We start from the raw sequence: 26,375 nt of genomic DNA, 5'->3' as shown, positions 1-26,375 counted from the left end.
AATGAGAACTATATAAATCAATTTCTTGCCATCTCAGGTTTATAGAGCAAATTGGAAAGAAAGTTATAGATCTCTGAAGTTTCCTTCCAGTTCTAAATTTTACATATATATATATTTTTTTAATGAACTTTTTTTGTTTTAATTAACTAGTTCCTCAAATGAAATTTTACAAATTTGGTTTTAAATAAGTTTTTGGTAATGTCTCATGTTTTTTTTAGAAAGGTAAAGTGTTGTTATTATATAGTTTCTGTACTTAGAGATAGAATAATTACTGAAAGTGATTTATTTAATTTTTTGAATTTGGGAATGAATGTAAAGTGATATTTACTGATCCTAAACGGTTGCCTTTATTAGTATGTTTTGACTGTAATATTCCCTAAGAAAGATATTTGTAGTAGTCTTTTGAATATATTTGAACATGGTAACCTGAATCATGATTCAATTGAGCTAATACTATTTGTATTGTCTTTGAATAGTTGGAATGGATAATGGACAAGAAGCAATTGAAAGTGGGGCCGCATTTCTCTTCAAGACATTTTGCTTGAAGAACTTCCTTGGTGACAACGAGATAAAGGAAATCAAACTGATGTTTGGTCCCTTTCCATTATCATCTGCCACTGCAGCTTGTAAAGCCACTGGTCGAATTACTGCTCATTTTAGTGAAGACCGTCTTACTGCTCTCGTCCAGAAGACAGAAAAGGAAAATGAGGAAAGAGTTATATTTGGTAAAAATATAGCATTTTCATTTGATATGCATGATTTGGACCACTTGGATGAACTGCCAGTAAATGGTGATGATCAGAAAACAATAAGCCTAGATTACCAGAAGTTTCTGAATGAACGTTTTCAGGAGACGTGTACCCCAAAAGTCAAGTCCGTGGAAAAAACAGATGGTTCCTTTTTATGGTGTGAAGTTGAGAAGTACTTAAATGCAACTTTAAGAGGAACGACTGAAACACCAAGAATAGAAGATCTTTGCTGCACTTTATATCATATGCTTGCTTCTGTTAAAAGTAGTGATGAACTTCAGAATGAGGTATAGTTGAAGATGAAGTTTTATATTAATGTGAATAGTCTTAATGAAATAATCTTTATAATGTGGGTGGTTAGCAAAGTACTCTTAATATTGTTCTACAGTAGTCATATATGGTTTTATAGTAGCTAAATGGTTTTACATAAGCAGGCATGATTGTACTTTTACTCTGGGTAATTATAAGAGGACCGTGAGTGTAATGAGTAGTAGAAAAGTAGGAGGAAATTGAGTGTCTGTGTGTCTTGGTTTACTGGAATAGTCTTGGTTTAAATCTACGCTTTTGTAATAATTAATAGTACTCCTTCTACTCTTAAGAAAAACTGTCCTGGCTTGAATGGTAAGTTATATAATCACCCTTGTAGTAACTATTAACATCTGTAAAGCATTTTGTATTTCTAAGAGTTCTTTGATGAAAATATAATAAACTCCAAAATATTAGAAAATTCGTTTTACTTGTGAATATATATGCATTTAAATATATTTAGAAAAATAACTTATTTGTATTTGAAATAATAAGCACTGAAAAACAGATTGACCTAGAGGTAATTGAACTACTTGGTATTTTAGATCACTTGTTCAATAAAGAAAAACATTATTTTTATTATTTTCTATGGCAGCATTTAGTTATATGGCTACTCAAAGTGATGAAATTAAGTTCACTGCCACCCGAAAAGTTTATCTTGAGGGTTTTAGTTTTGCCTTCAATCTGGCATCGTATTCCTTTCCTAATAGACATTTAAAATGATGTCAACCCAATTTAATACTGGACAGAGTTGTTGAGTAACGTATTTAATGAAGGATTAAGAGAGGTGGCATACTGTGTGGAAAGAACAGAGAAATTGAAATGAGAGAATCTTTTCCTTGTCCCTTACTGGAGTGTGACTTTAAATAAGTGAATCACCCAGATGCTCAGTTTTCTTTATGGGAATATCTCAAGGAGCTATAAATACCAAGACCATAGAATTGATATAAGCATTTAATGAGATATCATGTGTGAAATAGTAAATAGCACAGGATGAACAATCACTGCATTGGTAGCTGTAAATATTTTTGTTACTGTTATTATTGTAGGAATTAAGAATTTTTAAATCACACAGAATATAAGGAATAAAAAAAGTTAGGTTTTTAAAAAAATTTTTTAGAAAGACATTAGGGAACGGGTTAAATAGGTATTGTAAGACTAAATCATGGTAAAAACCCATTGCCGTCGAGTTGATTCTGACTCATAGCAACCCTACAGGACAGAGTAGAACTGCCCCATAGGGTTTCCAAGGAGTGGCTGGTGGATTCAAACTGCCGACCTTTTGATTAGCAGCCATAGCTCTTAACCACTGTGCCACGAGGGCTCATGGTAGTGACAGCTATTATACTGATTAGTTTGGAATTAAGGTACCATCTTGTTCTATGATCAGTCTCATTTACCTTGAGTGTTTTATACTTGTTTTAATGTATATCAGAACTGCTATATTCTTAAATGGATTTCTCTAACATTATGAAAATAATATTATTTAAAAATTTGTGATTATAAAGAAAATCTTACTGATACTTGCTTATAGTTGAGTGCATAGCATTTACCTATTTTGATTATAGTAAACTGAGACTTATAAATATTGAATTAATGGAAATTTTATTTTCTGAATGAGCCATAAAACTATTCTTTTTACTTTTGAACATTTTGGAGGGAAGTTTGCATTTCTTAGTTCTTCACCACGTTCTTTAAGTGTGTAACTGAATCTGATTGTTGGAGGAAGAGTGTTTTCTAGTTCTCATGATTTTTTCATAGTCTGTTTCATTGCAAGGTCATACTGACTTAATGCGTTGGTACATTTATCAAATATTTATTATATACTTACTATATACTAGGTGTTGGACATAAAATGATGAATAAGATAAACTTGTACCTAGGGGATTATTGTTTATTAGCAGGAAGTCATGTCAACAAGTAACTGTACCCAAATACCATATGTATTATGATACTATGTAGAGTGAATACGGAGGCGTAAAAGCAAATCATAGATTCTGTAGAGGAGTTAATATGTAGGAAAAGTATTCATAGAGGAGGTTTACCTCGAGTCACATCTTGAAATATGACTAGATTTAACTTCTTTAAGAAAGGTATACCACGTGCTTGTTGCTGTCGAGTTGATTCAGACTCATACTGACCCTATAAGGTTTCCGAGGCTGTATCTTTAGGGAAGCAGACTGCTGCATCTTTCACAGAGGCGCAGGTGGGTTCGAACTACCAACCTTTCAGTTAGCAGCCAAGAGCTTAACTACTGTGTCACCAGAGCTTCAAGAAAGGTGGGGAGAAAATTTCAGTCATGAGAAAGAGCATGTATATTAGAGAGAGCTGCATTTACGTACAGGAAGTGTTCAGTGTGCAAAGAGGTATGATGAGGGAAAACGATGGCCACCTAGGCAAGGGCCAAATCATGCCAGGCCTTGTACATGTAAATCCACTCTGCAGCCTGTAGATAGACCCTGTGTGGTCTGGCTCAATGGTGTTTCAATAAGGGTTTATTGGACGGTTTAACACATGTAAGGTGAATGTTTCACATTCTGCAAGTGGCTTGAATAGTAGAGTTTTAAATGGTTCATCACCTTTATGTTTTTTGGTTTTCTTATTTGTGAATGAAAATGAATAATCGTTATGACAAGTTTTTGGTTTACACTATAGGTTATTCATGTTTTATATATTAGACCTGCTTCTGTGCAATTATATTGTGTTAAAACAAATTTTCTGTGTAATTTTGGAGTACTGAAATATATGAATATAATGGACTGTATAAATTCATGTGGGCTAATAATCAGCATCAGAGCCCTGGTGGTGCAGTGGTTAAGAGCTTGGCTGCTAACCAAAAGGTCAGCAGTTCAAATCCACCAGCCTCTCCTTGGAAACCCTATGGGGCAGTTCTACTCTGTCCTGTAGGGTTGCTATGAGTCAGAACCAACTTGATGGCACATAATGACAACAACAATAATCAGCATCAGTACAAAGCTGGCTCCTATGAGGTGGAGATCAAGTATATCTCTGCCTTCCCACTTCATTATTTCTGACAGCATCCACTCCCCCCACAGCACTCTCTACTTCTCTGCAGGGTTCGATAATTAATTGCAATGACCACGCAGAACTCACAGACCATACTTATAATGATGAGGTTTATTATGGAAATAACAGGCTGTAACTCGAGATCAGGATTGGGAAACACATGAGCAAGGTCTGGAAGGATCCCTGAAGTGGAGACCACATTGCTTTCTTCTTCAGTACAGGGCAGCTTCCAACCAGGGCAATTCTTAGAGCAAAAAGGCCCAAGGAACAGATGAGCTCTCCACTGAAACAGCTCTAAAATTGTTCTGCATGGTGGCTGCCTTCTCTTCCAGAAGGGTGCCCTGACACAGCGTCACTGCCAGACAACTGCCTTCTCTGCTGGGCTGGCCTCTCCACCATTGGGCTCTGCAGTTGGCCTCTCTGCTGTAGCAGCTTTCAACTGCTGCTCTCTGAGCAGCAGCACTCAGCTGCTGGGCTTCACCTGTTGTCAGCCCTCTCTGCCATCTAGCTATGTGCTGTCTGCTCATCTCCATTGTGTTCTGCCACTAACTGGCCCATCTCATAGCCAGTGAAGCAGCTCGCTTAGCTATCTCAGCTGCTGCTCCCCTAGCAGCAGCTTGCCATCATCAGGCCTCTCTGCTGCTGGGCTTCTCCAGCACCAGGCTCTCTGCCATCAACTAATTGACCCAGTTCATTGCCAGTGTAGCAGCTTTGGGACCACTCTGCTCCCACATGGCCAGCTTCTCTGCCAATCCAGCTCTCTCTGCCAATCCAGCTCTCTACTACAGCTTTTTCAGCTAACTGGCCCAGCTCTTAGCCAGCACCTCTCTCAGCTGTAGTTTTTTTTTTTTTTTTTTTAACCAGGCCTAGGTGGGTTTTAAGCACAGGGCTCAGTGTCCAAAGGACATGCTCCCCTCTCAGCTCCTGAAACTTCTGGGTTTCAGCCCTTTATATAGTCAGTTTCAAGGTAGGGTCTCCCTCACCAGACCAGAGCTCAGCCAATCCTGTGAGATGTCATTCAACTCAGGTATTGTACAAAAGTAACATTTTCTGCTGGCGCAGACAGCTCCTCTATGGGCAAAGCCCTTGGGGTAGAAAGCAACCTGGGAGGTCACTCAAATTATTTCTCAAAAAAACTAGGACAAAGATAACAACTCCTCGGGGTTTAGGGGAAAAAAATCTCCCAAGCTGTTTTTCCAAAGAACCAAGGCAAAAGACCACGTAAATAAACTCATTGTACCACAATTATTTATAGCAAATTTTATGTGTAATTTTGAAGTGATGCTTCAATAGCAAAATCTTCTAATAGAAGTTCTCTTGACCATTGTGATTTTCATTTAAGTTGTGCTGTAACTTTTGTGTATCTTTGTTTCAGAAATTTAGGAGAACCATGGGAATATATTTTTACGTAAAAGATAAAAGAAGCACATAATGCCTTGAGGTAGGCAGTGCTGGATTAAAGACCACTGGAAACGCTAAACACTGAAATGATTTTGCTCTGAAACACTTCTCTCCTGTCAGATATAATTATAAATAAAAACAATAGCATTTTAAAGCAAAATAAGAGAGTCTAACAAAATTTCACATTTTACCGTAATCACTAATTTGATGTCTTTTTCAAACATCAAGTTAGTTTTAAAAAGTTTTTCTTATTTTTGGTACCTTTGCTGATTTCTTAATGTGCCTTCATCAGCCTCATTGCTTACACTGGAGGTAGGTATTTTATAGATTAGCAAAATGAGTTTTAGAGATGTTGGGAAATTTGCTCTAGGCTACTGGATAAGTAGTGGAATCAGAATTTAAATTCAGACAGTCTGACTCCTGTGTGTTCTAACAAAACACCAGACTTATATTCTGCTAGAAATAAGAATAAAAAGTTTTATTGAAGGATAAAAAATCTCCCATAGCTGGGAGATATACAAGTATCCAGGGAGGATACTGCAGTGCTCCAAGTTTTAGGAAGAACAGTAAAATTTTTATCAGGTGGCGCAAACAAAGACTTATTGCTTGCAGGTACTGGGGATTCAAGAAAGGAAGGAAATGAAGGTCCCGAAAGCTTGACTCCATCCACGTCTTTAAGGTCAACTGTACTTTGAGGAGGCAGCACCTCCCTAGTCGTCTTCCCCAGTCCTTTTTGAGTGCCTTCCAACCTGAGGGGCCCATCTTCCGGCACTGTATCAGACAGTGTTCTGCTGCTATTCATAAGGCTTTCAGTGGCTAATTCTTTTCAGGAGTAGACCCCCAGGTCTTTCTTCCTGGTCTGTCTTAGTCTGGAGGGTCAGCTAAAACCTGTCTGTCACAGGTGACCCTGCTGGTATTTGAATACCTGAGGCATAGCTTCCAGCATCACAGCAACACACAAGCCCCCCCTCCACAGTATGACAAACTGACAGATGCGTGGGGGACAATCACTATTTTAACATTTATGTCTAGTTTCTTGGAATATGTTTGATCAAGACCTTCTTTTGAACATCAGCAAGTCTTGTAGTTAACATCCCGGGAACAACTGAGTCAGCTTTCTACATGTTTGCTTTTTTCTCTTTTCTTAAAGAAACAAGCTATACTTCTACCTTAATTAAAGATTTTACAAAAAGTAAGTAGAAACAGGGTAAAGGTCTTAGTGAGTGAATAAAGTCTGGTTTTAGAAACTAAATTAGATTAAGACTTGGCTTTTATTTCATTTTGGTTACTTAACACATCACTATTTTCTAAGCTCCTGTTGGGCGAAGTATTTTTTCCCTAGGTCAAGCTGTGTAAACATTCTTGACAAACACCTTTTAGCAACAACTTTTAGTATAAGCTAAAAAAGAAGTTGTGACTCTTACTTGTTTTGTGTTACGAGCAGTTAAACAAGAAGCTGAACTGCCTCCGGAGAGCAGTACGGGCAGAGATTTCAGTCAGGCCCAAAATTAACCATTTTAGTTATGCCAAGCACTTTATATTTTGGAGTGCCTTACACAGAGTTCATCTGTACGTTTTTCTGTATTTGGTGCTTTAAAACATCTTAAACATGTTGAGGAAATCTTTGGCATTCTTTCTTAATTCACAGCTTCTTAGAAAACAATGCCTTTTTAGAGTCTTCTAAATACTAGTATAAGGACCTGTAGTATACTAGTGTAAGGAACTGGCTGAGACAAGAGAAAGGATGAAACCCTTAAACCCTAATAAAGATGAGTTTTAGTATTTGTTGAGGGAATTAGTTATATTAAAAGTACTTCTATGTTCTTCTGAGAATTGAACTAGTAAAATAGCCCATTTCTTAGCTTTTCCCAATACCATTCTCTTTTCCTTCTCTGCCTTGAGCGTCTAAGTTACTCTCTCCTAAGGGCTTTTTTTCTTTGGACCTCTGAGTCCTAGTAATTTCTCTATTAAGGCTGTAATCATTATGACTAAGCCTTATAGTTTGATTGGGCTAGAAAATCTTTAAGGTTCTTTATGCTCTTGAGATCTATTTACTTTTAAAAATATTTATTAAAATGTTAACTCCCAGGAGCAAATAAGACATGAACATTTCATTTTTATTTTCTGAATCAAGATCTGGCCATTGGTGCAGACATCTTCCTGCTGCTGCTGTTCCATAACCAGAATTGTAGCAATATGTTTAGTCTTAATGGAACTGTATAGTTAATGGACGTTTAATGAAAGCTTTTTGCCTAGAAAGTAGTAGCATTAGTAACAGTAAAACTATCATAGTATGTGTTCGGAAACCCAGGTGGCGTAGTGGTTAAGTGCTACGGTTGCTAACTAAAGGGTCGGCAGTTCAAATCCACCACCTGCTCCTTGGAAACCCTATGGGACAGTTCTGCCCTGTCATGTAGGGTCACTAGGAGTCAGAATTGATTCAACAGCAACAGGTTTGGTTTTTTATAGATTAGTAAATGCATTTTTAATGTATACCTTATTATATGTGGATATTTCAAGTAATTAATAAAATGATTGTTAGAGCTAGATCCTAATTTGGAAAATAATTCTTATAACTATTTTTGCTTATACTATTTTGCTTTTTTTTATTAACTTTTATTAAGCTTCAAGTGAACATTTACAAATCCAATCAGTCTGTCACATATAAGTTTACATACATCTTACTCTGTACTCCCACTTGCTCTCCCCCTATTGAGTCAGCCCTTTCAGTCTCTCCTTTCGTGACAATTTTGCCAGCTTCCCTCTCTCTCTATCCTCCCATCCCCCCTCCAGACAAGAGTTGCCAACACATTCTCAAGTGTCCACCTGATATAATTAGCTCACTCTTCATCAGCATCTCTCTCCCACCCGCTGACCAGTCCCTTTCATGTCTGATGAGTTGTCTTCGGGGATGGTTCCTGTCCTGTGCCAACAGAAGGTCTGGGGAGCATGGCCGCCGGGATTCCTCTAACCTCAGTCAGACCATTAAGTATGGTCTTTTTATGAGAATTTGGGTTCTGCATCCCACTGATCTCCCGCTCCCTCAGGAGTTCTCTGTTGTGCTCCCTGTCAGGGCAGTCATCGATTGTGGCCGGGCACCAACTAGTTCTTCTGGTCTCAGGATGATGTAGGTCTCTGGTTCATGTGGCCCTTTCTGTCTCTTGGGTTCTTAGTTGTCGTGTGGCCTTGGTGTTCTTCATTCTCCTTTGCTCCAGGTGGGTTGAGACCAATTGATGCATCTTAGATGGCCGCTTGTTAGCATTTAAGACCCCAGACGCCACATTTCAAAGTGGGATGCAGAATGTTTTCATACTAGAATTATTTTGCCAATTGACTTAGAAGTCCCCTCAAACCATGTTCCCCAGACCCCCGCCCCTGCTCTGCTGACCTTTGAAGCATTCATTTTATCCTGGAAACTTCTTTGCTTTTGGTCCAGTCCAATTGAGCTGACCTTCCATGTATTGAGTGTTGTCTTTCCCTTCACCCAAAGCAGTTCTTACCTACTGATTAATCAATAAAAAACCCTCTCCCTCCTTCCCTCCCCCCTTCGTAACCAGAAAAGTATGTGTTCTTCTCAGTTTTTACTATTTCTCAAGATCTTATAATAGTGGTCTTATACAATATTTGTCCTTTTGCCTCTGACTAATTTCGCTCAGCATAATGCCTTCCAGGTTCCTCCATGTTATGAAATGTTTCAGAGATTCGTCACTGTTCTTTATCGATGCGTAGTATTCCATTGTGTGAATATACCACAATTTATTTACCCATTCATCCGTTGATGGACACCTTGGTTGCTTCCAGCTTTTTGCTACTGTAAACAGAGCTGCAATAAACATGGGTGTGCATATATCTGTTTGTGTGAAGGCTCTTGTATCTCCAGGGTATATTCCGAGGAGTGGGATTTCTGGGTTGTATGGTAGTTCTATTTCTAACTGTTTAAGATAACGCCAGATAGATTTCCAAAGTGGTTGTACCATTTTACATTCCCACCAGCAGTGTATAAGAGTTCCAATCTCTCCGCAGCCTCTCCAACATTTATTCTTTTGTGTTTTTTGGATTAACGCCAGCCTTGTTGGAGTGACATGGAATCTCATTGTACTTTTAATTTGCATTTCTCTAATGGCTAAAGATCGAGAGCATTTTCTCATGTATCTGTTGGCTGCCTGAATATCTTCTTTAGTGAAATGTGTGTTCATATCCTTTGCCCACTTCTTGATTGGGTTGTTTGTCTTTTTGTGGTTGAGTTTTGACAGAATCATGTAGATTTTAGAGATCAGGCGCTGGTCTGAGATGTCATAGCTGAAAGTTCTTTCCCAGTCTGTAGGTGGTCTTTTTACTCTTTTGGTGAAGTCTTTAGATGAGCATAGGTGTTTGATTTTTAGGAGCTCCCAGTTATCTGGTTTCTCTTCGTCATTTTTGGTAATGTTTTGTATTCTGTTTATGCCTTGTATTAGGGCTCCTAGAGTTGTCCCTATTTTTTCTTCCATGATCTTTATCGTTTTAGTCTTTATGTTTAGGTCTTTGATGCACTTGGAGTTAGTTTTTGTGCATGGTGTGAGGTATGGGTCCTGTTTCATTCTTTTGCAAATGGATATCCAGTTATGCCAGCACCATTTGTTAAAAAGACTATCGTTTCCCCAAATAACTGACACTGGGCCTTTGTCAAATATCAGCTGCTCATACGTGGATGGATTTATATCTGGGTTCTCAATTCTGTTCCATTGGTCTATGTGCCTGTTGTTGTACCAGTACCAGGCTGTTGTGACTACTGTAGCTGTATAATAGCTTCTGAAATCAGGTAGAGTGAGGCCTCCCACTTTCTTCTTCTTTTTCAGTAATGCTTTGCTTATCCAGGGGTTCTTTCCCTTCCATATGAAATTGGTGATTTGTTTCTCTATCCCCTTAAAATATGACATTGGAATTTGGATCGGAAGTGCGTTATATGTATAGATGGCTTTTGGTAGAATAGACATTTTTACTATGTTAAGTCTTCCTATCTATGAACAAGGTATGTTTTTCCACTTAAGTATGTCCTTTTGAACTTCTTGTAGCAGAGTTTTATAGTTTTCTTTGTATAGGTCTTTTACATCCTTGGTAAGATTTATTGCTAAGTATTTTATCTTCTTGGGGGCTACTGTGAATGATATTGATTTGGTTATTTCCTCTTCGGTGTTCTTTTTGTTGATGTAGAGGAATCCAAGTGATTTTTGTATGTTTATTTTATAACCTGAGACTCTGCCAAACTCTTCTATTAGTTTCAGTAGTTTTCTGGAGGATTCCTTAGGGTTTTCTGTGTATAAGATCATGTCATCTGCAAATAGTGATAACTTTACTTCTTCCTTGCCAATCCGGATACCCTTTATTTCTTTGTCTAGCCTAATTGCCCTGGCTAGGACTTCAAGTACGATGTTGAATAAGAGCGGTGATAAAGGGCATCCTTGTCTGGTTCCCCTTCTCAAGGGAAATGCTTTCAGGTTCTCTCCATTTAGAGTTATATTGGCTGTTGGCTTTGCATAGATGCCCTTTATTATGTTGAGGAATTTTCCTTCAATTCCTATTTTGGTAAGAGTTTTTATCATAAATGGGTGTTGAACTTTGTCAAATGCCTTTTCTGCATCAATTGATAAGATCATGTAGTTTTTATCTTTTGTTTTATTTATGTGATGGATTACATTAATGGTTTTTCTGATATTAAACCAGCCTTGCATACCTGGTATAAACCCCACTTGATCATGGTGAATTATTTTTTTGATGTGCTGTTGGATTCTATTGGCTAGAATTTTGTTGAGGATTTTTGTATCTATGTTCATGAGGGGTATAGGTCTATAATTTTCTTTTTTTGTAATGTCTTTACCTGGTTTTGGTATCAGGGACATGGTAGCTTTATAGAATGAGTTGGGTAGTATTCCGTCTTTTTCTATGCTTTGAAATACCTTCAGTAGTAGTGGTGTTAAGTCTTCTCTGAAGGTTTGGTAGAACTCTGCAGTGAAGCCGTCCGGGCCAGGGCTTTTTTTTGTTGGAAGTTTTTTGATTACCGTTTCAATCTCTTTTTTTGTTATGGGTTTATTTAGTTGTTCTACTTCTGAATGTGTTAGTTTAGGTAGGTAGTGTTTTTCCAAGAATTCATCCGTTTCTTCTAGGTTTTCAAATTTGTTAGAGTACAATTTTTTGTAGTAATCTGAAATGATTCTTTTAATTTCATTTGGTTCTGTTGTGATGTGGTCTTTCTCGTTTCTTATTCGGGTTATTTGTTTCCTTTCCTGTATTTCTTTCGTCAGTCTAGCCAATGGTTTATCAATTTTGTTAATTTTTTTAAAGAACCAGCTTTTGGCTTTGTTAATTCTTTCAATTGTTTTTCTGTTCTCTAATTCATTTAGTTCAGCTCTAATTTTTATTATTTGTTTTCTTCTGGTGCCTGATGGGTTCTTTTGTTGCTCACTTTCTATTTGTTCAAGTTGTCGGGACATTTCTCTGATTTTGGCTCTTTCTTCTTTTTGTATGTGTGCATTTATCGATATAAATTGGCCTCTGAGCACTGCTTTTGCTGTGTCCCAGAGGTTTTGATAGGAAGTATTTTCATTCTCGTTGCATTCTATGAATTTCCTTATTCCCTCCTTGATGTCTTCTATAACCCAGTCTTTTTTCAGGAGGGTATTGTTCATTTTCCAAGTATTTGATTTCTTTTCCCTAGTTTTTCTGTTATGGATTTCTAGCTTTATTGCCTTGTGGTCTGAGAAGATGCTTTGTAATATTTCGATGTTTTGGACTCTGCAAAGGTTTGTTTTATGACCTAATATGTGGTCTATTCTAGAGAATGTTCCATGTGCGCTAGAAAAAAAAGTATAGTTTGCAGCAGTTGGGTGGAGAGTTCTGTATAAGTCAATGAGGTCAAGTTGGTTGATTGTTGTGAGTAGGTCTTCCGTGTCTCTATTGAGCTTCTTACTGGATGTCCTGTCCTTCTCCGAAAGTGGTGTGTTGAAGTCTCCTACTATAATTGTGGAGGTGTCTATCTCACTTTTCGATTCTGTTAAAATTTGATTTATGTATCTTGCAGCCCTGTCATTGGGTGCATAAATATTTGATATGGTTATGTCTTCCTGATCTATTGTCCCTTTTATCATTATATAGTGTCCTTCTTTACCCTTTGTGGTGGATTTAAGTCTAAAGTCTATTTTGTCAGAAATTAACATTGCTACTCCTCTTCTTTTTTGCTTATTATTTGCTTGATATATTTTTTTCCATCCTTTGAGTTTTAGTTTGTGTCTCTAAGTCTAAGGTGTGTCTCTTGTAGGTAGCATATAGATGGATCGTGTTTCTTTATCCAGTCTGTGACGCTCTGTGTCTTTATTGGTGCATTTAGTCCATTTACATTCAGCGTAATTATAGATAAATAAGTCTTTAGTGCTGTCATTTTGATGCCTTTTCATGTGTGTTGTTGGCAATTTCGTTTTTCCACATACTTTTTTGTGCTGAGATGTTTTTCTTAGTAAATTGTGAGAGCCTCATTTTCATAGTGTTTGACTTTATGTTGAGTCGTTACGTTTTTCTTGGCTTTTATCTTGAGTTATGGAGGTGTTATATCTTTTTGTGGTTACCTTATTATTTACCCCTATTTTTCTAAGTAAAAACCTAACTTGTATCGTTCTATATCGCCTTGTATCACTCTCCATCTGGCAGTTCAATGCCTCCTGTATTTAGTCCCTCTTTTTGATTATTGTGATCTTTTACCTATTGACTTCCATGATTCCCTGTTATGTGTATTATTATTTATTTATTTTTAATTAATCTTAATTTGTTTGTTTTTGTGCTTTCCCTATTTGAGTTGCGTTGATACCAGGACGTTCTGTTTTGTGACCTTGTATTGTGCTGGTACCTGATATTATTGGTCATCAGGCCAAACAATCTCCTTTAGCATTTCTTGCAGTCTTGGTGTAGTTTTTGCAAATACTCTAAACTTGTGTTTATCTGTAAATATCTTAATTTCGCCTTCATATTTCAGAGAGAGTTTTGCTGGATATATGATCCTTGGTTGGCAGTTTTTCTCCTTCAGTGCTCTCTATACGTCGTCCCATTCCCTTCTTGCCTGCATGGTTTCTGCTGAGTAGTCTGAGCTTATTCTTATTGATTCTCCCTTGAAGGAAACCTTTCTTTTCTCCCTGGCTGCTTTTAAAATTTTCTGTTTATCTTTGGTTTTGGCGAGTTTGATGATAATATGTCTTGGTGTTTTTCTTTTTGGATCAATCTTAAATGGGGTTCGATGAGCATCTTGGATAGATATCCTTTTGTCTTTCATGATGTCAGGGAAGTTTTGTGTCAGGAGTTCTTCAACTATTTTCTCTGTGTTTTCTGTCCCCCCTCCCTGTTCTGGGACTCCAATCACCCGCAAGTTATCCTTCTTGATAGAGTCCCACATGATCCTTAGGGTTTCTTCATTTTTTTAAATTCTTTTATCTGATTTTTTTTCAGCTATGTTGGTGTTGATTCCCTGGTCCTCCAGATGTCCCAGTCTACATTCTAATTGCTCGAGTCTGCTCCTCTGACTTCCTATTGTGTTGTCTAATTCTGTAATTTTATTGTTAATCTTTTGGATTTCTACATGCTGTCTCTCTATGGATTCTTGCAACTTATTAATTTTTCCACTATGTTCTTGAATAATCTTTTTGAGTTCTTCAACAGTTTTATCAGTGTGTTCCTTGGCTTTTTCTGCAGTTTGCCTTATTTCGTTTGTGATGTCTTGAAGCATTCTGTAAATTAGTTTTTTATATTCTGTATCTGATAATTCCAGGATTGTATCTTCATTTGGGAAAGATTTTGATTCTTTTGTTTGGGGGGTTGGAGGAGCTGTCATGGTCTGCTTCTTTATGTGGTTTGATATGGACTGCTGTCTCCAAGTCATCACTGGGAAACTAGGTTTTCCTAAAAATCCGCTAAGAAAAAAAAATGCAGTCAGATCCCTATCAGAGTTCTCCTTCTGGCTCAGGCTATTCGGATGTTAATGAAGCCACCTGGGGAGGGTGGGGGAGGGATCAGAGAGATAGGGTAGTAGCACCTCAGAATATAGCCAGAGTTGCTTGTCTTGATTGGAATGACCATCATATCTGAGATTTCCACGGGGTGCGTTGCCTGTGTGTGCTGGCTGTGTGGAGATTGCCCCCGGTGGGTCTGGCCCACTGGAGTCACGGTCAGATCCTCCGCTGCCAGCCCCACGCCCAACGTCAAGGCTGCCCTACTGGGACGGTGCACTCCCGACTCCAAAATCAGTCGCTGCCTCCCGGGGACTCCCCATCCCGCCAGCCACGTCACTGCGCCGCCTCCGCGAACTGGCTGGGCCCACCCCGGTCAGCTCAGGCGAGCGGAGCAGCTCCCCGCGCCTGCGCCGCGACCGCGCCTCGCGGCTGGGACGCTGCTCTCCCCGCTCCAAGACCAGTCGCTGCCCCCGGGGAACCTCCCCCACCGGCCGTGTCACCACGCCGCCCACGCGAACTGGCTGGGCCCCCCCCCGGGGGTAGTTCAGGGGGGTGAAGCAGCTCTCCGCGCCTATGCCGTGTCTGCGCTCAGTCAAAATTCTGGCGGGACAGTACCCCGGCTGGGACGCCGCTCTCCCCGCTCCAAGCCCCGTCACTGTCTCCCGGGGACTTCTCCCACCAGCTGCGTCGCCACGCCGCCTGCGCGAACTGGCTGGGCCCCCCCCCCCGGGGTCAGTTCAGGGGGCTGGAGCTGCTCCCCGTGCTTATGCCGTGCCCGTGGCCCGCCAAAATCCCGGCGGGACGGCTCCCTGGCTGGGACGCTGCTCTCCCCGCTCCAAGACCAGTCACTGCCTCCCGTGGACTTCTCCCACCGGCTGCGCCACCACGCCGCCCACGCGAACCGGCTGGGACCCCTTCCGGAATGAGTTCGGGGGCCAGAGCTGGGCCCCTTGTTTGTGCCGTCTGCCCCCCTGGGCTCTGCCCCAAATCGGGTCCCGAAGGTCACCTGACTGGTACGCTGGCTCCAGGCTCTGAAAACAATCGCTGCCTCCCCGTATTTGTTCGTTCTCCGTCTCTAAATCTGTGTTTGTTGTTCAGGGTTCGTAGATTGTTATGTATGTGATCGATTCACTTGTTTTTCCGAGTCTTTGTTGCAAGAGGGATCCGCGGTAGCATCCACCTAGTCCGCCATCTTGGCCCCGCCTCTTCACTATTTTGCTTCTTTATCAGTATTCTAAAGTAAATCTATTCAAGTTTTGAAGTGAGTCTTGTTTTTAACAGCCCTTTGTGAAACAGAAAAAACGTTCATAGAAAAATACTTGAGAAATATATAAAGCAGAATGTGAAAGACTGATGGAGATATAAGTACACAGGTCTCTTAGTATTCTTTCAATTTTAAGTGTTATTTTCAGAGCTATTGATGCTGATGTAAATATTGATGGAGTTACTGTGTAATCAGTTCTTAGAGAAGTTGAATTGAATTTCATTGTTAACGATCTAGTTTACTCTTGTGCAAATGGGGCTCATTCTTTATAGCATCTGTGATTTGACATTTGCTCTTAGCATTAACTCTTGACTCTGTGCAGATGGCGTTACTTGACCCATGCAAGTTCATTCTTGAACCTAACCCTGTTCCAGATATGTGCCTCATCCCAAGGAATGGGAGTTATTTGATTAGTTTGTCTTCTGAGAAAAAACTATTGTATTAGTACTTATTTTTATCACAAATGACTCCAGCATCCTTTGAAATTTTGGTGTAGAATAATTACCATTGTTCAATACAGTTATTTTTGAACTTTTTATTCTCAGGACCCCTTTTCACTCTTAAAAGTTATTGTGGACTCCGTACAGCTTTTGTTTATGTTGTTTCGTTCTATTGACATTTATTGTGTTAGAAATTAAAACTGAGAAATTTAAAAAATATTAAATGATTTAGTAAGTTTTTATTAAATTATTTAAAATAATACCAAATCGTTACATTTATTTAAATAACATTTTGATGAAAAGATCTGTTTTCTAAAACCAAAAAAAGTATATAGTATCAAGAGTGGCATTGTATTACATTTTTGCAAATCATTTTCAACATTTGGCTTAATAGAAAGCTAGATTCTTATACCTGCTTTAGTATTCAATCTGTTGCAATATGACAGATATGCAATATGACAGATATGCAATATGACAGAGAGTTTTACTCTGCAAAACTCTCCTCACTTATTACTCCTGAAGGAATATGAATGAAAAAGGAAAATAATATTTTAGCATTGTTATGAAAACCATTTTGACCTCAGAGTCCACTTGAAAGGGTTTTGGCAGTCTCTGGATCACACTTTGAGAACCACTAATTTAATGTATGTGCTGTAGTTTGATAGGGGAGTGTAGTGCTGTTTTGGGTACAAATAGGGTATATAAAATATTTCTGGATTACTGTGTTGAAAATTAACATTAATGCTTTGCAGAAAGATTCTCCATCTATTAGGTACAACACACTCTTTTTGGTAATTTTAGCACTGCTAAGCAATAAGGGCACTACCAGGTTGGACTTAAGTGCCTTTTCAGCTATGAGGACCAAATATGTGTTGCTTTTTCTCTGGTCTTTCTACCAAGTAATTAGAATAGCCTTGCCCCACCACCACCCTCCCACCCCCGCAGACTAAGCAGGAAACTGCCATTGAATAAAATTAAAACTTAGAAGAAGGGTTAGTTTAAAACTTACAGGATTTTTAGAATTATAAAATTTGCTCACCCAATGTAATATTTGTGTCTCTAGCATTCCATCCAAATGGTGATCCCCATCATAATTAAGTCTACTTATTCTAATTAAAAGCCTCTTATTTTCTAATGAAAACTCATTCCATCCTTTTTTGAGTAGTTCCTTTGCAAATTATTTGTTTTGTTGAGTTGATACTATTGCAGTTATTTCTACCATTTAGTCCCATATCTGTGCAGTGGGAAAACAAAGTATGAGTATACTGTGTTCCATTGACTATGTTTTAGACATAGGTTGGTAGTCATATTTTTCCTTCCTTAGTCTTTTTTTTTCTAAAGGAAACAATGCGTCAAACTTCTTCAGTTTTCCTCTACATTGATATTAACCCCTTATCAACACAATTTGGATGCAGTTGTTCATTGCACCATGGATCTGCCTAACAGCACCGACATATAGAACCCTATTGGTCATTTTGTCTTCAAAGATTTCAAACTTCCAGTTACTTTGCCAATTTAAGAACTCGATGGCACTGGGTTTGGGAACCTAATAACCTCGTAGGAAAGAGAATTGTTTTGTCCTGACTTTACTTGGTGAATCTCATTGCCTGTTCTGTTACACTGTCAGGTGTTGATGTTAAGATTATAATTTAGCATTTTTTATAATCTATAGTTATTTCTTTTTAAAGTTGGGTTTTTTGCCTTCTTCTAGTGCTTTAGTTTTTCTTCATTTCTCAGAGAAAGCAGTGATTCTGAGATTAAATAGGTAAGTGGTTTCTACACCTTGAGATATGATATATCATGGCATGAATACCTGAACTTATTTAAAGAGGCTTGATGATTTCTTAATGCTTCCTCCTTTACCATAGAATGCATTTGATATTTATGGTATTTGATCCCTCTTTCCTGTTTTCAGTTAATATTTTCTGTAAGAGAATTTTCAAGCAAAGTGAGAATTGATTGCTTCACTCATCTTCACCAAGGAGAGAACATGTCCTGATATTATTTTCTTCCTTCAGACATAAGATAGAAGGACTCATTTTGTTATTTCTGTCATTTTTATGTGCCTAGATTACTTATAAACTTAACCTTACATGTTGTTATAAGCAAAAAAAAACCAATCCCATTGCCATTGAGTCTGTTCCAACTTGTGGTTACCCCATGTGTTACAGTGTGGAACTGAGATCCATAGGTTTTTCTTGGCTGTAGTCTTTATGGAAGCAGATTGCCAGTCCTTTCTTCCACAGTGGTGCTAGGTGGGTAGGTTTGAACTGTCAGCTTTTTAGTTAGTAGCCAAGCATTTACCCATTTGTACCACTCAGGAACTCTAGTCTTATACATGAGTGATGGTAATTATGTTCATTTTGTTTTCTGCAGACTTTACCTTGCCACCAAACTTCAGGAAAGATACAATCTTAAAAAAAACATACTAGTAGCCATCAGATTGACTCTGACTCATGGCAACCTCATGTATGTCAGAGTAGAACTGTGATTTATGAAGTTTTCAATGGTTGATTTTTCAGAAGTAGATCACCAAGCCTTTCTTCTGAGGTACCTCTAGGTAGACTCAAACCTCCAACCTTTGAGTTTGCAGTTGAGTGCCATGCAGGGCATCCAATACTGGAAGTATATAGAGGAATGTGATCAAATGATTGAAGAAAGTGGAAACCATGTCTTATGATCAACACTGTGAAATAACTGCAATTGGTTATCCTTTTGAAGAGAAAGCTAGAGTGGGATAGGAGGATGGGCATAATAGAAGAGCTGTATGTAGAAGAAGGGTTATAACTAGGACCTCTGGTGTATGTGGACAGATTTCAACTTGGGCAAATCTTAATTTTTAGACTCCTTTAAATGTAATGAGCTGTTTTGATGAGTAATGAGATCACTGTTATTGGAGACGTGTAAGCATATGGGTTTGTTTTTTTTTTTTAAGCATATGCTGAATGATCACTTTGTTTGGATTTGTAGAAGGTTGGACTTTGTTGACTTTTAAGATACCTTTCTATCCCAGAGCCTTTGAGGTCATATATTGTCTTGTTATAAGAGAAAATATATTAATGTATTAACTGAAACTCAAAATGAGGACATTTCGAATTTGTGGCAATAACGGAATTCAAATTCTATTGCTCTTAATTGGAATGATTACTTTTCTCTGTTTAATGCTGTTTGTTCATACATTCATTTGTTCTCTACGGTGTGCTCAGTATTTCGTAGGTTTTGAGAAATATAAAGATAATGTAACAAAACTTAATTTAACCCACTTCCATTATCTTGCTTCCTTAAGTTGCCTCCTCTTGAAAAGTTCATACGTTTATTTAAAAGGAGAATGGCCAGGAAAATTTTGTTTAGTGTAATGAATGTTGTTTGACTGATTTTGGAGAAACACATTGAGAAATGCAGGCAATATATTGATAATAGGAAAGAAAAGAATATATTAGTAAAATGAAGGATAAAGTTCTGTTAATAGTTATTTGAGGTGAATAAAAAACATTCTGGATAATGTTTCAATTATCAGTTTGTAAATATACATAAGGATGATTATTAGCTATAGAAATTGCTGTAAGCATCATTTAAATATTTAAAATTGAATACATTAATTTTGTTGACATATACACACACACATTAATTACTAAGTTTGTTTTCTTCTAAGGCAATTAAAATTAGCATATATTCTTTATAAGAATCAAAGAAGCTATCAATGTACCATATACATGAAAATGTAAAGTAAGCTTTTAAATATACAGTGGTACCTAGCTTTAACCTTACTTATTACACATTTAATTAATTACAGTATATAGGGAATAGTGTTCACATTCCAAGTTGTCTTAATTAAGTTGTAAATGACCTTGGTTTTAGCTTTCTTAAATTGTATGTTAGATTAAATACTTGTAAATCATGAGGATTAGTTATTCTGAAAATACAATTTATCTAATTCTCTGCAATGCAACAATTAGGTAGCATATTTTTCTTAAGAGAAAAATAAATGCTGTCCTAATTTTCACATTCATTTTCTTATATTATTTAAGAATTTGTTTTGCAAAGATGAATATTTAATAATTTTCTGTGCTGCAAACCAAACTAAGAATAATTTACAAAGTTATAAATAATATCATGTACTTCATGTTTTTTTTCATGTAATTATTCCAAAATTCAGTCCACATGGATTGTCAATTTAAAATTTTTTTACTCAGTTTTAACATTTTCTTCTTTATATTTTATTCTCAGTTTTTAACATGCACATCTTTTCATTTCACATGCAAACATAAAACTGCTTATTATCCTAAAGAAAGGCATTTCCTAAACTGAATGCAGTTTTTCTTTGGATACTATTCTTACTGTAACGTATGCTGTTTATTACTTTAATGTATAGATAAAACTGTAGTTTTTAAAATTGATTATCTCTGTGTAATTAAGAAAGTAAAGGCATGAGTTTAGTTTAAGGGAAACATGTTGTCTCTTCTTTTTCACTTGAGGCCTTGTTGAGTAGGTATTGGAGCATTATATAGCTTTTAGATCCTTTTACTATGCTTAGAACCCTAGCCTGAATAGAGAATTTGTAAATCATCCTGTTTTAATATCAGAGTTATTCCAGTTTTATGAAATAAGCTTCTGGAGCTTTCTTAACCTTTTCTTTTTTTTTTTTTTTTTAAGTTTATGTAAGTTAGAAATTATCTGTTCCATGAACGTTTGATCCTAGTATGCCTCTAAAAGTCTGGCTGGGTGTCTTTTTTGAGTCCAACTTTGATTACCAATTCAGTTTCTCTAGTACTTGTGGGTTTATTAATATTTTCTATTTGTCTTGAAATCAAGTTTGCCAGATTATGTTATTCTAGGAAATTAACCATTTTATCTGAGTTTTCAGACTTTTTGCTATAAATACGGTTATTATAATGTCCTCTCATTATTTGTTTCTTGATTTCTGTGCTAGCTTTAGTTATGTTGCCCTTTCTTTATTGGCTTTTTTCTCTTTTTTTCATTTTTGCTGGACAAGTTTGTGTTTTTGTTTTCAGAAAATGAGCTCTTGGTTTTGTTGCTCTTCTCATTTATATTTATACTTTTATGCTTACATCTATATTTGTGGAAATAAACACTAAATTCTGCTATGAGTCGGAACCAACTCGACGGCACCTAACAACAGCAACAACAAACATCCCCCACGTGTCTGTCAGTTTGCCGTACTGTGGGGGCTTGTGTGTTGCTGTGATGCTGGAAACTATGCCGTTGGTATTCAGATACCAGCAGGGTCACCCATGGAGGACAGGTTTCAGCTGAGCTTCCAGACTAAGACAGACTAGGAAGAAGGACCCGGCAGTCTACTTCTGAAAAGCATTAGCCAGTGAAAACCTTATGAATAGCACCAGAACATTGTCTGATACAGTGCTGGAAGATGAGCCTCCCAGGTTGGAAGGCACTCAAAAGATGACTGGGGAAGAGCTGCCTCCTCAAAGTAGAGTCGATCTTAATGACATGGATGGAGTCAAGCTTTCGGGACCTTCATTTGCTGATGTGGCACGACTCAAAATGAGAAGAAACAGCTGCAAACATCCATTAATAATCGGAAACTGGAATGTATGAAGTATGAATCTAGGAAAATTGGAAATCATAAAAAATGAAATAGAACCTGTAAACATCGATATCCTAGGCATTAGTGAGCTGAAATGGACTGGTATTGGCCATTTTGAATCAGACAATCGTATAGTCTACTATGCTGGGGATGACAACTTGAAGAGGAATGGTGTTGCATTCATCATCAAAAAGAACGTTTCAAGATCTATTCTGAAGTACAATGCTGTCAGTGATAGAATAATATCCATACGCCTACAAGGAAGACCAGTTAATACGACTATTATTCAAATTTATGCACCAACCACTAGGGCCAAAGATGAAGAAATAGAAGATTTTTATCAGCTGCTGCAATCTGAAATTGATCGAACATGCAATCAAGATGCATCGATAATTACTGGCGATTAGAATCCTCACAACTGGGCCAATGAGCAATATCATGATAAAAGGAGAAAAGATTGAAGTTGTCAAGGATTTCATTTTACTTGAATCCACAATCAACAGCCATGGAAGCAGTAGTCAAGAAATCAAAAGACACATTGCATTGGGCAAATCTGCTGCAATGGACCTCTTCAAAGTGTTGAAGAGCAAAGATGTCACCCTGAAGACTAAGGTGGGCCTGACCCAAGCCATAGTATTTTCAGTTGAATCATATGCATGTGAAAGCTGGACAATGAATAAGGAAGACCGAAGAAGAGTTGATGCCTTTGAATTGTGATGTTGGCGAAGAATATTGAATATACCACGGACTGCCAAAAGAACGAACAAATCTGTCTTAGAAGTAGTACAACCAGAATGCACCTTAGGAGCAAGGATGGCAAGACTGCATATTACATGCTTTGGACATGTCTGGAGGGATCAGTCCCTGGAGAAGGACATCATGCTTGGTAGAGTACAGGGTCAGCAGAAAAGAGGAAGACCCTGAACAAGGTGGATTGACACAGTGGCTGCAACAATGAGCTCAAGCATAACAACTATTCTAAGGATGGCACAGGACCAGGCAGTGTTTTGTTCTGTTGTGCATAGGGTCGCTATGAGTCGGAACCAATTCGACGGCACCTAACAAGAACAACAACAAACACTAAATTCTCCTCTTTATTCTTTCTGCTTTCTTTACTGAGTTCCATTTCTATGTGAACATTTCCCTCATTTTTTCCACTCTTTTTAAAATTTCTGCCTTTAAGTAGTGCTTTAGCTGTATTTGATTTTTGGTGAGCATCTTTTAGTTTCCCTGTCCTTCTCTTCCGTCTTCTCTTGAACTGATAAGGTTTTTGTATTTCCTTTTACTCTTTTGGTTTGGTAGTTATAGACTGAATTTCACTTTTAGTAGTTAACTTTTTTTTTTTATTATTTTTTGTTTTGTTGGGAATATACACAGCAAACATACACAAAGTCAGCAGTTTCTACATGTAAAATTCAGTAACATTGACTATATTCTTCAAGTTATGCGACCATTTTCACCCTCCTTTTCTAAAATGTTTACTCTTGTTTGTTTTAAATATAAATGGGTAACTTTATATGCTTCTTTTACCCACTAACTTCTCCTCACCCATTTTATTATTGTTCTGAATTTTAGTTTTTTTAAGATAAAATATTATTTATTTTAGAGTCCATAATTAATTTACTGTCATATTTTATGAGTGTGCTTACTGTTGTTTCTTATCTTTATTCCATGACTCTCATATGGATTCATTCTTACTGCAGTACTTCCGTAAAAATTCTTTAAGTGAGGTCTAGTGGGTGAAAGAGGTTAGTGGGTGTAATCTTAGTGTCTGTATGTCTGAAAATGTTTTCATGTTGTCCTCATTCTTGAATAATAGCTTAGTTGAAGATTAAATTCTAGGTTGACCGTCATTCCCTTGGCTCTTGAATTTAATATTCCCCTGCCTTCCAGAGTCTTTTGTGGTTGATGATAGACTTGCTGCGGTCTAATTTGTTATTTCTTTACAAGTAATTTGCCTTTTCTCTCTGGTAGATTTTTAGATTTAAAAAAAAAAGGATATTCTGAAGATGGGGATTTATGTGTACATAACCTATTTACTGCTCAGAATATATTTTAATCTGAATATTTATGCCTTTCTCCAATATTTGAAAATTCTAGGCTATAATCTTTTCAAATATTACCTTTTTGTTACTTTCCCTGGTCTTCATCTTTTTGAAATCCTATTAGGTAAATATTGGAACCTTTCACTATACATCCTCGTGTCTCTTCATTGCTTTAAAAATATATTTTATGTGTTGCATTCTGGGTGAATTCTTTAGAACTTTGTTAAAGTTCCGCAACTTTTTTTTTTCTTTAGTGTCGTAGAGCAAAAATGGCGGAGTCTAGTTGATAATAAAAGTAAAGAGTTTTTATTAAGAGGCAAGGCAGTTTGCAAATTGGGAATCACAAAGTCCAGAGAATTCTGAACTAAGTGATCCAAGGAGGAGACAGTTCAGAGAGTTTTTATAATACAAGAACGTCAGTAAAAATTCAGTGATTAGTTGACACTTAGATAATGGTTACAAGTTATATGACTAAAGGTAAGGAACTGATATTTGTTTATCTGAAAAATAAGAACTTATGAGTGAAGTATGCCTGGTACATTTCTCAGCCTTATCTTCTAGTGCTTAAAGGGCTGTCCTAAGAAAATGCTGTTAAGATCATTCTCTGTAACCCCAGACAGCACAGTTGAAGTGATATGTTGTTTTAGTTTAACAGTTTGTGATATTTTGAGGTTCTTGTTCTATATTCAGTTCATTGTTTCATCTTAAGAATGATGAAGTTTTTCTTAAGAAGCTTAAGTTTTCTTAAGACAAACTTTGGGTAATTTTTGGCAATGGGTAGACGGGAGGTAGCATACATTGATCAGATGTGTACATCATAAAAATTCCTCAGGTAGCAGCAATATAGAGAATGGACTGAAGGATGTTTTGGATGGATGTAAGAAGCCATTTAAGAAGCTCTTTGAATGGTTTAGGCAACAAGTGTTTGGGAGCTTAAAATTCATAAGAAGAAAGACTTGAAAATCAAGAAGACTTGATGATGGATTGAATGGCAGGAGTGGGGATAGGCACAGTTGGGTAAGGAGGTGTTAAGGATGACTTTAAGCTTTTGAGTTGTGGCAGTGCCATTCATGGAAATAGAGAGCACTTTAGAAGAGGGTGGAAACTCATGAGATAGTTTTGGACCTGTAGAATTGTGAGAGGCCTTGAGATGTCCAAGTGGAGTTGATAACTGGGCAATTAGATATATGGAGCTCAGAGTGGAATTCTGGGAAGGACATATAAATTTATGAGTTATTGGTATATGATTGCCTCTGGACAGGAGCTGCCCACATAGTCTCGTGTCTACTTGAGCCAAGAAGCTCACTCCTTGCCAGTATCATTTTCTGTCTTACAGTTCAGTCCAATCCCTGTCTGAAGAGTTGGCTTTGGGAATGGTTCTAGTCTTGGGCTAACAGAAGGTCTGGAGACCATGACCTCCATGGTCCCTCTCAGTCAGACCATTAAGTCTGGTCCTTTTAGGAGAATTTGAAGTCTACATCCCACTGTTCTCCTGTTCCATCAGGGATTCTTTGTTGTGCTCCCTGTCAGGGCAGTCATCAGTTGTAGCTGGGCACCATCTAGTTCTTCCGGTCTCAGGCTGATATAGTCTCTGGTTTATGTGGCCCCTTCTGTCTCTTGGGCTCATATTTACCTTGAGTCTTTGGTGTTCTTCATTTTCTTTTGCTCCAGGTGGGTTGAGACCAATTGATGCATTTTAGATGGCTGTTTCCTAGCATTTAAGACCTCAGACACCACTCAGCAAAGTGATATTTTTGGAATGTTTTTTTAATGCATTTTGTTATGCCAATTGACCTAGATGTCTCCTGAAACCATGGTCCCCAGACCCCCATCCCTGCTACTCTGGCCTTCGAAGCATTTGATTGTGTTCAAGAAGTGCCTTTGCTTTTGGTTTAGTCCAGTTGTGCTGACCTCTCCTGTATTGTGTTTTGTCTTTCCTTTCACCTAAAATAGTTCTTGTTTACTATCTAAATAGTGAATACCCCTCTCCCTCCCTCCCCACCCTTGTAACCATCAAGGAATATTTTCTTCTGTGTTTAAACTGTTTCTTGAGTTTTTATAATAGTAGTCTCCTACAATATTTGTCCTCTTGCAACTGACTAATTTAACTCAGCATAATGCCTTCCAGATTTCCTCCATGTTAGGAGATGTTTCACGGTTTTCATCATTGTTCTTAATTGTTGCATTGTATTCCATTATGTGAATATTCCATAATTTATTTATCCACTCATCCATTGATGGGCACCTTGGTTGCTTCCATTTTTTTGCTGTTGTATTTTTTTAAACAGTGCCACAGTGAACATGGGTGTGCATATATCTCTTTGTGTGAAGGCTCTTATTTCTCTAGGATATAGAAAATAAGCATTTTTGATGCTTTTTATAAGCATCATCTTGAATGTACATAGTATTCCATCAAGTTATCTAGCAGTTTCCTTAATTTACGTTAGTTTTAAAGGTAAACACATATGCCTTGAAGTGTGTATGTGTGTGTCTATGTGTGTGTTTGTAAATAGTGATAAATACTTACCAAGTTGCCTTTTACAGAACCTGTTTATAGATTTTAGGTTCCTAGCATATAAAGTAAGATGTTTTAAGATTTATAAAATTCAAA

The 26,375-nt window shown here is 37.5% G+C and overlaps 1 protein-coding gene across 6 annotated transcripts in view; it reads left to right on the top strand.

Annotated features, from left to right (window-relative positions):
• ASCC3 (activating signal cointegrator 1 complex subunit 3) overlaps positions 1-26,375 on the top strand; it is a 412,820-nt gene that overhangs the window by 27,858 nt on the left and 358,587 nt on the right. For all 6 annotated transcript variants that reach the window (XM_064289237.1, XM_064289246.1, XM_064289242.1 and 3 more), the window contains one exon: positions 477-1,036. In XM_064289237.1, coding sequence (XP_064145307.1) covers positions 477-1,036 — 560 coding nt within the window. The remainder of the gene's footprint in view (positions 1-476; positions 1,037-26,375) is intronic.

The sequence above is a fragment of the Loxodonta africana genome, chromosome 1 (assembly GCF_030014295.1).
Source record: "Loxodonta africana isolate mLoxAfr1 chromosome 1, mLoxAfr1.hap2, whole genome shotgun sequence".
Classification (NCBI taxonomy): Eukaryota; Metazoa; Chordata; class Mammalia; order Proboscidea; family Elephantidae; genus Loxodonta; species Loxodonta africana.
The sequence above is the reverse complement of the archived record's forward strand: the minus strand, read 5'-3'. Positions and strand labels throughout refer to the sequence as shown.